Consider the following 13,468-nt stretch of genomic DNA (forward strand, 5'->3'; position numbering starts at 1 on the left):
CCTGCTTATTTTTTATGCTATTTTCTGGTAATATATATTTGTTATTCTGTTACTTATTTAATGTACATAGGTATACATATATATTCATATTTATAAGATTGCTTATAGAGTAGTGTGAGATGACCCGGCGTGGCTTGGCCCCACTTGCCCTGACTTTATACATTACATACTTGTTAATACACAGCTTTACTTTGCTGTTTGCTGGACCAGTTAACGTAAGAACTAACAACACCGAGTATTACTATATGTATATACCAGCGCAGCTCGTTCAACCACGAGGTCGCGCTTCAAACGTGGGACCTTTCGCTGTATCGACTTCCGACAAGTCGATTAAGGCGATCCCGTATGTCGACCTCGTATTCCCCTCGATCCTACACACTACATAAGTGCCTCTGTTTCTTTGTGTCGCCCAGAAATTTTTTTTTTTTTTTGTATGTACACATGGTCACTCTTGAGCTGTAATTATTCATCAACTGGTTTTCATGTGTACTTGCAAAAAAAAAAAAACGAAAAAAATAAACTAAGATTTATATAAAAGCTTTAAAATCACATGTCTTTCTTTTTTTTTTAAATATATACAGAAAAAAGGATTTTTTGGCGCGAGATATATTTTGCACTTTAAATTGGAGACAGAAATTTTCTTCAGACTGAAAAAAAAATTTTTGGCGCGTTTTTTTTCTTGTTTAAAAAAATTCTTTGTTTTTAATGTGATACTGAAATTAGCCAACGTCTAATAATTTTCGGATTTAAAAAAAAAATATTTCAAAAAATTGCACTTATGGTTTTTAAAATTCTCTACATGTGCATTTTTTTATTTTTATTTTTTTTAAAAATTAAATTAGTGGAAAAAAAATTTGAAAATTATTGTCTGCTATCTTATGATTTTGGAGTCAACCGATGTCTAATAACTTTTAGATTTTTTTTTAAAACAATAAATTGTAAAAAAAAAATATTTGAAAAAATTGCACTTATAGTTTTTTAAATTCTCTACATGTGCATTTTTTTATTTTTTACTTTTTTTAAATTAAATTATTGGAAAAAAAATTTGAAAATTATTGTCTGCTATCTTATGATTTTGGAGTTAACCGATGTCTAATAATTTTTTGATTTTTTTTTTTAAACAATAAATTGTAAAAAAAAAAATATTTGAAAAAATTGCACTTATAGTTTTTTAAATTCCCTACATGTGAATTTTTTGATTTTTTTTTTAAATTACATTATTGGAAAAAAAATTTGAAAATTATTGTCTGCTATCTTATGATTTTGGAGTTAACCGACGTCTAATAACTTTTAGATTTTTTTTTTAAACAATAAATTGTAAAAAAAAAATATTAAAAAAAATTGCACTTATAGTTTTTTAAATTCTCTACATGTGCATTTTTTTATTTTTTACTTTTTTTAAATTGAACTATTGGAAAAAAAATTCGAAAATTATTAATTGTCTGTTATCTCATGATTCTGGAGTTAACCGACGTCTAAAAACTTTTAGATTTTTTTTTTAAACAATAAATTGTAAAAAAAAATTATTTAAAAAAATTGCACTGATAGTTTTTGAAATTCTCTACATGTGCATTTTTTTAGTTTTGATTTTTTGTAATCGATTTGTCGAAAAAAAAATCCGAAAACTGTTGATTGTCTGGCAAATTCAAAATTATGTCTTCAACTCAATTCAAAAAATTTCTTGTGGCAAATAAAAATTTTTTTGCTTCAAGAAATTTTTTTTTCTGTACATCTATATATATAAATATATAAATTGTTGATGTAACTGATTAAAATTGAATAATAAAATAAAAAAAAAATCCATACATAGTAAAATGTCATGTCTATTTGATAATTATGATAACTTCTCATAGTAAGTATTGACTGACATAAGCCATGAGTGTTAACATTCTATGTAACAAAAAAGGTAAAAAAAAAAAAGCTGTGCGAGTTCTGGCACACGAAGAACAGAACCCGCTACACTACACTCCACACTAGGAGAATCTGGTCTGTTACTTTTTCTTGCGTAAGAATCAAAGTAGCAGTGAGCGGGTATAAGTAGTGTACAGGGCTTGAGGTAATGTGAAGGTACAGGACAAAGAGAAGGGAAGTCAGTTAAAGAAAGCCAGAGTATATATATACATATATATATAAATGTCTTGGGAGGGAGAGAGGGAGAGACTCATAGGAAATGAGTTCTAAAAGGAGAGACAGCGAGATAAAAGGTGAGGCGATGACGGTGCCGCGACGACGACGACGATGTTGATGTGGTGGCGGTGGAGGAGAAAAGAGAAGAAGAGGGCATGAAGAGAAGGCGGACTCCCGGCACGCGAAGGTCGATGTGCCGTTGTCTCGCGTTGCTCTCTCGCACCAGGAAATTGCCATCTTCCACGTCATAGCCTTCCAATAGCGATACTTAAATGTTGATGTATAGTTACACGTAAATATTCAACTCATGCGTGTACTACTTAGTTTTTTTTTTTTTTTAATTTTTATAAATAATAATAATAAATTTTACACAATTGCTAAAGCTTTTAATGAGCGAATTGTAATAACAATTTAAGTGGGGTTAATATTGGTCAGTACAAGTACAAGAAAGCCAATTGACGAGATGACTTCATTCGTTATGAGCCTCTTTTAAAAAATAACTAAGATTAATCTTGTCAGAGTTTTAAACTCCGAGGTCGATGCAATTAAAAATGTCTATTATTGTTAATTTTTTTTTTTATTATTATTAATAAGTATATGTATATGTATATGTATATATAGTATTAGTTGAAGCTGTTTTTACAACGGAAGCACCTTCGACGTCGATGGAAATGCGGTATGCAAATCCGGGACAAGAACGGATACTGGTCTTCCTGCTGCTACCGTCAGTAGTCACTGTTTCTTATAAACTTATCGTCAAGACCTTCGCGTTTTACGATACAATACTCTCACGCGACATTCTTTTAGTTTACGATAACATGTAACTATAAGTACAAATAATCTTTGATAATTAAATGTGAAATAGTAAAATTAATTCCTACAATAATTAGTTTTAATTTGAATAATAGGATCCAATTTAATCAAAGCTACAATTTAAAATATTAAGCAACATAATTATTTAATATTAATGGTATTTATTATTATTATTATTAATTTTTTTTTTTCTTGTGTTGCAGCCAGGTGATAGTGTGAACGTCGTGTTATGAAACTATTGCCGACGATTCAGTTGCCGCAACTACCGCCGGTCTCAGCTGCTGGCGGCATGACGGGAATGGATTCCCGTCTCCCACCAGGGATATCTTTACCTTTCAGTCCCACGGATTTATTGTGGCGATATCCGCCCATGAGTTTTCCCTCTCATCCACCTCAAAGTCCTCTCTTGGACTTTAAAACTCATTTGCCTTCGAGTTTAGGTGAGTTATTTTATTGTTTAATTAAATATATATGAGGGTGTTTAAAAAAAAAATTTTATTGGAAACAAGTTCAAAATTTGAATTTGGATATAAAAATACGTCGGTGAAAATTAAAGCTCTCAATATTTTAGAGGTTTCGCATCGCACTTATGATCCTGAAGCTTGCAGACAATTAGAATTTTTTTTTCAACGATATGATATAAAAAAAAAAAATAAATAAAAAAATGCACGTGTAGAAAATTAAAAAAACTATCAGTGCAATTTTTTCAAATACTTTTTTTTTTATAATTCGTCGGCTAGCTTTAGTATGGTTTCGCGTTTTTCTATTTTCCATAAGAATTACATGGAAAAAATTTTCTTTGCAACTTCTGATTTTTATAACAAGCTAACGATGCATCGTAGGAAAATTTTGCAGATAAATTGTGTAGGGAATTGAATGCTCTACAAAAAAAGTCTCTTTTCGTTTTTTGATAAATTTATCTGTTCAAAATTTATTGGAGCTGGAAGTCAAATTTGTAGTAAATTTTGAGATCTTTTTACTTTTGCGGTGAAACTATCAAACTTATCATGAAATGTCATAGGACCTTTTTTGTAGACAATTTTATTCCTTACAAATTGTCTCTGATAAAATTTTTCGAAATTCTGCATTCTTTTCTAGTTATTTGCATTTTAATGTCAAGCTCTTCAAATTGATCAAAATACTACTCTTTTCAAGAGCTTGGCATTAAAATGAAAATAATTAAAAAACAATGCGGAATTTAAAAAAACTTTATCAAAGGTAATTTATAGAAAATAAAATTGTCTACAAAAAAGATCTTATGACATTTTGTGATAAGTCTGATAGTTTCGCCGGAAACGTAAAAGAATCTCAAAATTTACTATAAATTTGACTTCCAATTTTAATAACTTTTGAACAGATAAATTTTTCAAAAAATGCTAAGAGACTTTTTTTGTAGAGCATTCAATTACCTACCAAAACACGTCTGCAGATTTTTCCTACGACGCATTGTTAGCTTGTTATAAAAATCAGAAGACGTAAAGGAAATTTTTTTCCATGTCATTCTTATGGAAACTCCAATTTTCAGGCGTAATTTTATATCTAAATTCAACTTTTGAACCTGTCTCCGAAAAAAAATTTTTTTTTAAACACCCTAATATATATAAATTAATTACCAAAATTTATAACGTTGAATAATGATTATAATTATTTATAGCTTCAGATCCTCGAGTATGGTCGCGAGATGATGTCGCGACATTTCTCCGATGGTCAGAACGTGAATTCGATCTGCCTCAATTTGACATGGACATGTTTCAAATGAATGGAAAAGCTCTATGTCTGTTAACAAAATCAGACTTGGGCGAAAGATGTCCTGGTGCTGGAGATGTTCTTCACAATGTCCTCGGTATGCTGGCTCGAGATTTCAATCAATTACAACGATGTCTTCCAAGTAGTCCTGTAACGCCTACGAGACATTCGGCATATCCTTTGAGTCCTCACTCACATCCGCCAACGCCAACGTGGGCTGAAAATCCTTATGCAGCGAACCTTGCCTCACTTATGTCTGCTAATTCAGTAACACTCTCACCGGCGCCATCAGTTGATAGTCAAGCGGGATCCCCCGGTCATGCTGAGAGTAATCAAACTCAAGTGTATAAAAGTGATTCAGATGAGGATAATCATCAGAGTAGCAGTAGTCCACCAGCAACACCAACCGCTCTCACGGCTCAGAGACTCAGTGAAGTTTGCGTCAAGGACCAGCCCAGTCCCACATTGCCATCTCAATTAATGCCACTTACGCCTGGAGGATTCCGACCTGCTTCTACTGCTAGAGAATTTTTTCCCAGCGATTCACCTGAACCCAATACGAGTATGTTGATATATTTTATTAATAAACTCTTTTTCAGGGTGGCCACGAACCGAAAAAACCGGGAATTATCAGGGAATTTTGAAAAGTATCCGGGAATTAAATTGTAACAGTTCAAAATTTTAAAAATTTTAAATTATAAACTAGTTATAAAAATTAAGGGAAATTGAAAAAATTTCAAATTTTGAAGTGATTTTCAACAGATTGTAACTCGAAGGAAAATGGTCATACGACAAAAACAAAAAAGGTAAATTGTAGCTTCAAGTGTCTAGTTTTTTGATCTGGTCTTTAAATTTTTTTATTATGTGCGGTTCCGGAGTAATCCTAAGAAAACTATCGAAAAATAAATTTACCAAATTTTTGCTCGTCTTAAAAACGGTCTTCGAGCTTCAATAAATTTTTTTCGATAATTATGATTGATTTTTGATTGCTCCGGAATTGTGCATAGTAAAAAAATTTAAAGACCCAGATCAGAAAACTAGACACTTGAAGCAGCAGTTTGACTTTTTGTTTTTATCGTACGACCATTTTCCTTCGAGTTACAAATTGTTGAAAATTACTAAAAAATTTGAAATTTTTTTAATATCCCACAATTTTTGTAACCAGTGTATTTTGAATTTATTTAAATCATAAAATTTCTTATTAAATATTTTAACTTATACATTTTTAACATCGAATAATCAAAAGTAGGCAATATTAATTTATTTTATTGCCTTTTTTTTGGTTTCTTTTATGATTCAATTATCAAATTTAATTATTAAAAATGAAAATATAATAAAAACTTTGAATATCTAAATGATACGAATAAAATTTCTAAATCAGGGAAAAATGTAAAAAACTTTACTGAAAAACCGGGAAATATCAGGGAATTTTGAAATCATTTCTTTGTGGCCACTCTGTTTTTGCTGCTTGAATTTTCTTATTTATTTATTTATTTTTTTTTTCTTTATCTAGATGGGAGACTTCTTTGGGACTTTTTACAACAGCTATTAAATGATCCGTCCCAGAGATATACGCATTATATTGCGTGGAAAAGCCAGGAAACGGGAGTTTTCAAAATAGTCGACCCGCCAGGTCTGGCGAGACTTTGGGGAATACAAAAAAATCATTTGTCTATGAATTATGATAAAATGAGTAGAGCACTTCGTTATTATTATCGTGTTAATATACTGAGGAAAGTTCAAGGCGAACGTCACTGTTATCAGTGAGTATAATAAACCAGTTGATAGCAATACATATTCGGGGGATTCATTTTTAACGAATATTTGTTTTTTTTACTCGTACAGAAAAATATTGAAGTATCAGGAAAAAATTATCTAAATTTTAGCCCTTAATTTTACTTCTAAAAACTTTTATTTTGATTTTAGTTTTTTTTATTTAAAACGATGACACTGAAGTTTGACCTTTAATAATTTTTGAATTTTTTTAAAAACGCGAAATTGTAAAAGAAAAATTTTGAAAAAATTGCACTTATAGTTGGTTAAATTTTCTATATGTGCATTTATTTAGTTTATTTTTTTTTGTAATTAATTTGTTGAAAAAAAAATCCGATAATTTCTAATTGTCTATTTTTTTTAAATTATCTGTAGCTCAGCATTTCAAGTTATCGGGTCGCCGTTTGCGGTATTTGGTAGTCAATTTTGTACTCTTCCCTTAGTACTTTTACTGTGACTCTAATTGTTTTTTTTATATTGGTTCTGAAAATAATTTTTTCAATGATAATTTGGGTTTTTCGTTGATATAGACTGAGTAAAAAAATTTACAATAAAAATGTAAATAAAAATTTTTTAGGATATTTAATTCTCTACAAAAAAGGTCCTGTTGGTTAAGTGGCTCAAGTTCTTCGTTCACGAGATATAGGGATTTTATTAATTTTGTTAAAAATTTTCCGATGCTTATCAAATCTAATTCTTCTAATTTTCGTTAATAGGTTGAATTAAAAATAGAAAAATATTTACTGATTTAAAATTAAAATTAAAAAGAATTTAGTCGAATTTAAAAAAAAAATTTTAGTTACAAAATTAATAAAATCCCTATATCTCGCGAACGATGAACTTGAGCCGCTTAACCAAGAGAACCTTTTTTGTAGAGAATTAAATTTCCTAAAAAATTTTTATTTACATTTTTACTGTAAATTTTGTTACTTAGTCTATATCAATGAAAAACCCAAATTATCATTGAAAAAATGATTTTAGAACCAATATAAAAAAAAACAATTAGAGTCACAGTAAAATTACTAAAAGAACTTTTGAAGAGTATGAAATTGCCTACAGAGCTACAGAGAATTTAAAAAAAATAGTTCGATACCTTGTACATTTTAAATGATCCAGTTACCAGACAATTAAAAATTATCGGATTTTTTTTTTCAACAAATTAATTATAAAAAAAAATAAACTAAAAAAATGCGAATGTAGAGAATTTAAAAAACTATAAGTGCAATTTTTTAAAATATTTTTTTTTTTACAATTTCTCGTTTTTAAAAAAATTCAAAAATTATTCGTCGTCAGCCAACTTCAATGATTCTAAAGTTAGCCGATGTCGAATAATTTTTTGATTTTTTTTTAAACGATAAATTGTTAAAAAAAAATATTTAAATAAATTGCACTTATAGTTTTTTCAATTTTCTACATGTGCATTTTTTTAGTTTTTATTTTTTTGTAATTGATTTGTTGAAAAAAAAATATGGAAATTGTTAATTGCCTGCCAACTTCAGTATCATCGAAAAAACTTGAAAATAAAAATAAAAGTTTTTGGAAGTAAAATTAAAGGCTAAAAATTTAGAAAATTTTATTCTTGATTCATCAATATTTTGCTGTGGGGGTAAAAAATATTTCGTGCAAAACAAATCACCTTATAGATACAATATAAATTTATGTATATAAATTTTTATTATTTCTGTTACAGATTTCTTCGCAATCCCACAGAACTAAAAAATATAAAAAATATATCGTTATTACGCCAGCAAATGCGAATAAAATCCGAACCAGATGAAGAAAGTCCTGTGTCCGTAAACGGAATAGAACAGGAAGTAGATATGCCGACTGACCTCTCAATGTCAAGCATGAATCAGCCTTCTTTCGAGCAGCCTCTTCCTCTCCACGATCCACCTGCCAAGTATCGTAGTCACGCGTACAATCTCGCTAAAACTAATCAAGAACCGGAAGACAGGAAGTGACGCGAGACTTAACAGGGACATGCATTGAGTTTATGTGTCGCGACTGTTTAGTATAAAAAAAAAAAACATATATATAAAAGTAAGCTTTTATTTTATTAAAGTTCACTAGTTATGATTCGTCGCTGTGCCCAAGTGAATCTAATTAATCAAGACTGATTCATTAAATCCGACAATCGAATGTTTCATGTTCAATTATTACGATTACAAACATTTACTATGTACAGTAAAAAAGAAGATAAAAAAAAACTAAACTATAAACGTCCTCCAATGCCGGTAAATTAACTGGTTGAGTATAAAAAAGTTTATCTTCCAAATTACCATATGAGATTCCAGTTGGATTACCAGTAATTAGAGTCCAGCCGTGATATTTTATCTCTCTCATTTTATTTAATAAAAAAAAAAAATATCAATTTTTGAAATTGACAAATTAATCGAGAAAAATTAAAATTTTTTTCCCTTGTAAATATATGTATATTAATTATATATATATATGTTTATATCTTATATATTATAGTCATATATAATTATAAATATTTGTTCATACAATTTTATTATAAATAAATATAAGCATATCGAGTTGCTCATGTTAAACATGTAGTGATAAATGTTTGTCTATATGCAAAAATATATATGATTACATATGATTTAATATATAGCAATAAAAAGCTTCAAAAGTATCGGTTTTTAAAAATATATGAGAATATCTGATATAGTTTCGATTTATGGACAAAAAATATATGATATTTATATTGGAAATTCATATCTGAGTATATAACCGTTTTATATATGTATTAGATAAGTGCAAAATATGTGGCAATAAGTATTATGAATATGATGATATCCATTCTTAATCATATATGATAATAAGTATTCATTTATGATTATATATGTTCATATATGACCTTATGTGATATCAAATGTGCCAATAAATAGCCTTATACATGGTCAGATATGATAATATCTACTCATATATGATTATACCTGTTTAGATGTGAATTTATATTAATCATATATGTTTTTAATATAAATATATACATATATTTGTATAGATATGAAGCTATTTATTGCTATATTTAGTATCATTTTAATAGATCTGGTCATGTGTAAGCAGATATTATCATATATTATGTGATTTTTATTTAAAAAATATATATATGTATGACTGTGCTGAGAAAAATTTTTTTTGGACCCATATGAAAATTTGAATGTAACAAAAAAATTGGTATCAAGTTGGGCTCCAATTTAAAAAACGCGCGCTCACGTAAATAAAATTTTCTTTTTAAATAACGGGAAATTTTTTTTACTGAAATTTTATAACTCGTTAATGGATCAATTAATTGGGGACCGTAACATATTTTGGTAGAGAATTTAATGCTTTAGACAAAAGGTCTCTTATAATTTTCTGATAAATTTAACCGTTCAAAATTTTTTTACGAAAATTTCAGTTTTTTCCGAAATTATTTATTTTTAAAATCTGTAATTACAACTGAGATTTAAAAATTATTTAATGACATATTTTGATTGCAAAAAAAATGATCTGCAAAAAAGTTCTGTGACATTTTGCGTTAAAACTGAAAGTTTTGCTGGAAAAGTAAAAAAACCAGAAATTTATCATAAATTTGAATTCAAACTTGAATAACTTTTGAACGGTTAAATTTATCAAAAAATTATAAGAAACCTTTTTTGTAGAGCATTTAATTCTCTACAAAAATATGTCATGTTCATCCCAATTTACTTATCCATTAACGAGTTATAAAATTTCAATTAAAAAAAAAATATTCTCCCGTTTTTTAAATTCTAGCGCGCGCTTTTTAATCGAGTCTGAGCCCAATTTTTTTCTGTTACATGCAACAAAATTTTTGTATGGAACCCAAAAAAAAAATCAATTTTATTGGATACAGTCTGATATATATAATATATGAATTTTTTCTCGGTTAAATTGAAAGTTTCATTAATCAGTGACTATTTTTACATCGTCCCGCTCAAAGCCCAGTCATCCTCGTTGTTTTCACTTGTAAAAAAAAAAGTGATAACATAAATTTAAATAAATAAATATAACTATAAAATATTATAAGTTATAAAAATAATAATATACTTAATTAAGTATCTATTAAATATAAAGGAAATAATGGTATGAGTGATTACAAATATATATAAAAAATAAGTAAATTGGATTATACTTAGAGTTAATTTAAAAACAATTGTTCGGTGAATTTATACGCGAACATAAAAGAATAAAAATAAAAAATAGAGGAATACAAAGTATGAAAAATAAAAATTTATCCGCGCTAACAGGGATATATCTGTGCCAAGAATGTTACCTTACTATTATATGACAAATTATTATGTTTTTGTGTACTTTCAAGTTTATTATCGTATCAACATATATATTATAACGTACACATATTTTTTTTTATGTGTATTTTTAAGAGCTCGCCAGTTTACTGCACTACATCTCACGATAATAAAAGTAAATAATTAATTTGTGAGAAGAAAAAAACATTTTTTTTTAATCGCGTGCAAATATATATTTGGCAGGTTGCAATTTTATAAAGTATAGACTTATAATTTAGTATATAAGATTTATATTGTAAATGTAAATAAATAAATGCTTAGAATTTTAAATATAATAAATATAAGTAAGCAATGGAAGGACGTAAATATAAAAATAATTTAAGGGAGAAAAATTTATTGACGTTTAAATTTTTTTATTAAAATTCGGGGCCAGACTTACATTTAAAAATTCATATATGAATATATATTAAATATAAATGGATAACAAAATATAACAAATGAAATATATATAGATATATATTTTTTAATAAAAAAATTTTTATTCAAAATTTGTATGTTATTTAAAAAAATTTAATTAGTGGCTTTGAATTAAAAAATAAAATTTTTTTTGAAAATTTCGTCACAAATAGAAAATTAAATCGCCATTATTTTACTTCGCGCTTTATTCTACAGGGTGGCCACAAAGAAATGATTTCAAAATTCCCTGATATTTCCCGGTTTTCTAGTAAAGTTTTTCACATTTTTCCCTGATTTAGAAATTTTATTCGTATCATTTAGATATTCAAAGTTTTTATTATATTTTCATTTTTAATAATTAAATTTGATAATTAAATCATAAGAGAAACCAGAAAAAATGGCAATAAAATAAATTAATGTTGCCTACTTTTGATTATTCGATGTTAAAAATGTATAAGTTAAAATATTCAATAAGAAATTTTATGATTTAAATAAATTAAAAATACACTGGTTACAAAAATTAAGGGATATTAAAAAATTTCAAATTTTTTAGTAATTTTCAACAATTTGTAACTCGAAGGAAAATGGTCGTACAATAAAAACAAAAAGTCAAACTGCTGCTTCAAGTGTCTAGTTTTCTGATCTGGGTCTTTAAATTTTTTTACTATGCACAATTCCGGAGCAATCAAAAATCAATCATAATTATCGAAAAAAATTTATTGAAACTCGAAGACCGTTTTTAAGACGAGCGAAAATTTGGTAAATTTATTTTTCGATAGTTTTCTTAGGATTACTCCGGAACCGCACATAATAAAAAATTTCAAAGACCAGATCAGAAAACTAGACACTTGAAGCTATAATTTGCCTTTTTTGTTTTTGTCGTATGACCATTTTTCTTCGAGTTACAATCTGTTAAAAATCACTTTAAAATTTGAAATTTTTTAATATCCCTTAATTTTTATAACTAGTGTATAATTTGAAATTTTTTAAATTTTGGACTGTTACAATTTAATTCCCGGATACTTTTCAAAATTCCCTGACATTTCCATGATATTTCCCGGTTCGTGGCCACCCTGTTCTATAAATTTAATTTTTAAAAAATAAACTGGTGATCTGTAGACAAAAAAATGTAGGAATGGATTTTTATGAGTGTGAATGTAGAAGACTCAGAAAAATTTCAAATTATAAATAAATAGAGTAAATAATTAATAAAATTAAATTTTTAAAAATGCGCACTTAAAAAATTAAACAATTAATAAGTGCATTTTTTGAATAACTAACCATTTATTTATAATTTTAAATTTGTCTGTCTTCTTAATTCACACTCGTGTATTTTTCCACAAAACCCTAAAGGTGATAATTAAAAATAAAAATAAAACAAATGTGGAATTTAAATAATAAATTTATATCTGGTTTCTTGTATACTGTGATCTCTAAGGTAAAAAAAAGGTAAAAAAAAATATCAATCATTCATTTGATTGATAAAATGAATGATTGAAAAAGAAATAAGATCTATAAGAGCATAATATTATTAAAGAATAAGAAAAAAATCTATATGTATATGTTTAATTTTTTGTTTCTCATTTATATATAAACAAATGTATATAATTTATACATTAACGGCCATAACAGTTTAAAGTTTATAAAAAAATGCCGTTAGATAAATAAATGATAAAGTAGAATAATTGTTGTGACGATGAAAGAAAAATTAATAAATAATTTTAATCGATCGTAAACATTGTGAAAAAATAAAATAAGTAAATAAATAAAAAACATTTATACATAATTATATATTGTAAGACAGAATTAATGTGTAAAGACAAAATATATCAACTGTAAAATTATAGATTTAAATTTCATTTTATTGTAATTGTTATGGATTTACTCCAAACGATGTAAATATTAAATCATTTACTTATTATTAATATTTATTTTCATCCTTTATTGTCAGCTTTCAAACTTTATTCAAATAATTAGGGCCAGGATTTTTGCGTTAATTTAAAAATAATTAATAATTAGTGGTATGAAGTTTTTTATATTACGGAGAAAATATTGGTCGTATTAAAAAAGTTTTTAAGGGGGATAGCCACTTTGAAATTTCAAAAAAATTTTTTTTTTTATTAAATCAAAGTGTATATGTTCAAAAATATGTATCTAAAGTTTTATATGAAAATTCCGAATATTTTTCAAGTTATAGTCATTTTTGTGACAGCGCGTCAACTGACCGTTGCATCGACTAAAAACTTTAAACGCGTTTTTCTCGAAACTACTTTTTTTTGAACTGGTGGCATCTGTAA

At 27.1% G+C, this 13,468-nt stretch overlaps 1 protein-coding gene across 2 annotated transcripts in view; it reads left to right on the forward strand.

The window, feature by feature from the left end:
- Window positions 1–13,098, forward strand: part of LOC130675603 (ets DNA-binding protein pokkuri) — a 34,969-nt gene extending 21,871 nt beyond the window's left edge. Inside the window, exons 2-5 of one of the 2 annotated variants that reach the window (XM_057481381.1) lie at window positions 3,144–3,380; window positions 4,595–5,248; window positions 6,200–6,449; window positions 8,150–13,098. In XM_057481381.1, coding sequence (XP_057337364.1) covers window positions 3,170–3,380; window positions 4,595–5,248; window positions 6,200–6,449; window positions 8,150–8,420 — 1,386 coding nt within the window. In that variant the 5' untranslated portion in view covers window positions 3,144–3,169 and the 3' untranslated portion in view covers window positions 8,421–13,098. The remainder of the gene's footprint in view (window positions 1–3,143; window positions 3,381–4,594; window positions 5,249–6,199; window positions 6,450–8,149) is intronic. The other variant, XM_057481382.1, reaches the window with a different exon arrangement.
- The last annotated feature ends 370 nt before the right edge of the window (window positions 13,099–13,468 follow it).

This window comes from Microplitis mediator, chromosome 10 (genome assembly GCF_029852145.1).
Source record: "Microplitis mediator isolate UGA2020A chromosome 10, iyMicMedi2.1, whole genome shotgun sequence".
Taxonomy (NCBI): domain Eukaryota; kingdom Metazoa; phylum Arthropoda; class Insecta; order Hymenoptera; family Braconidae; genus Microplitis; species Microplitis mediator.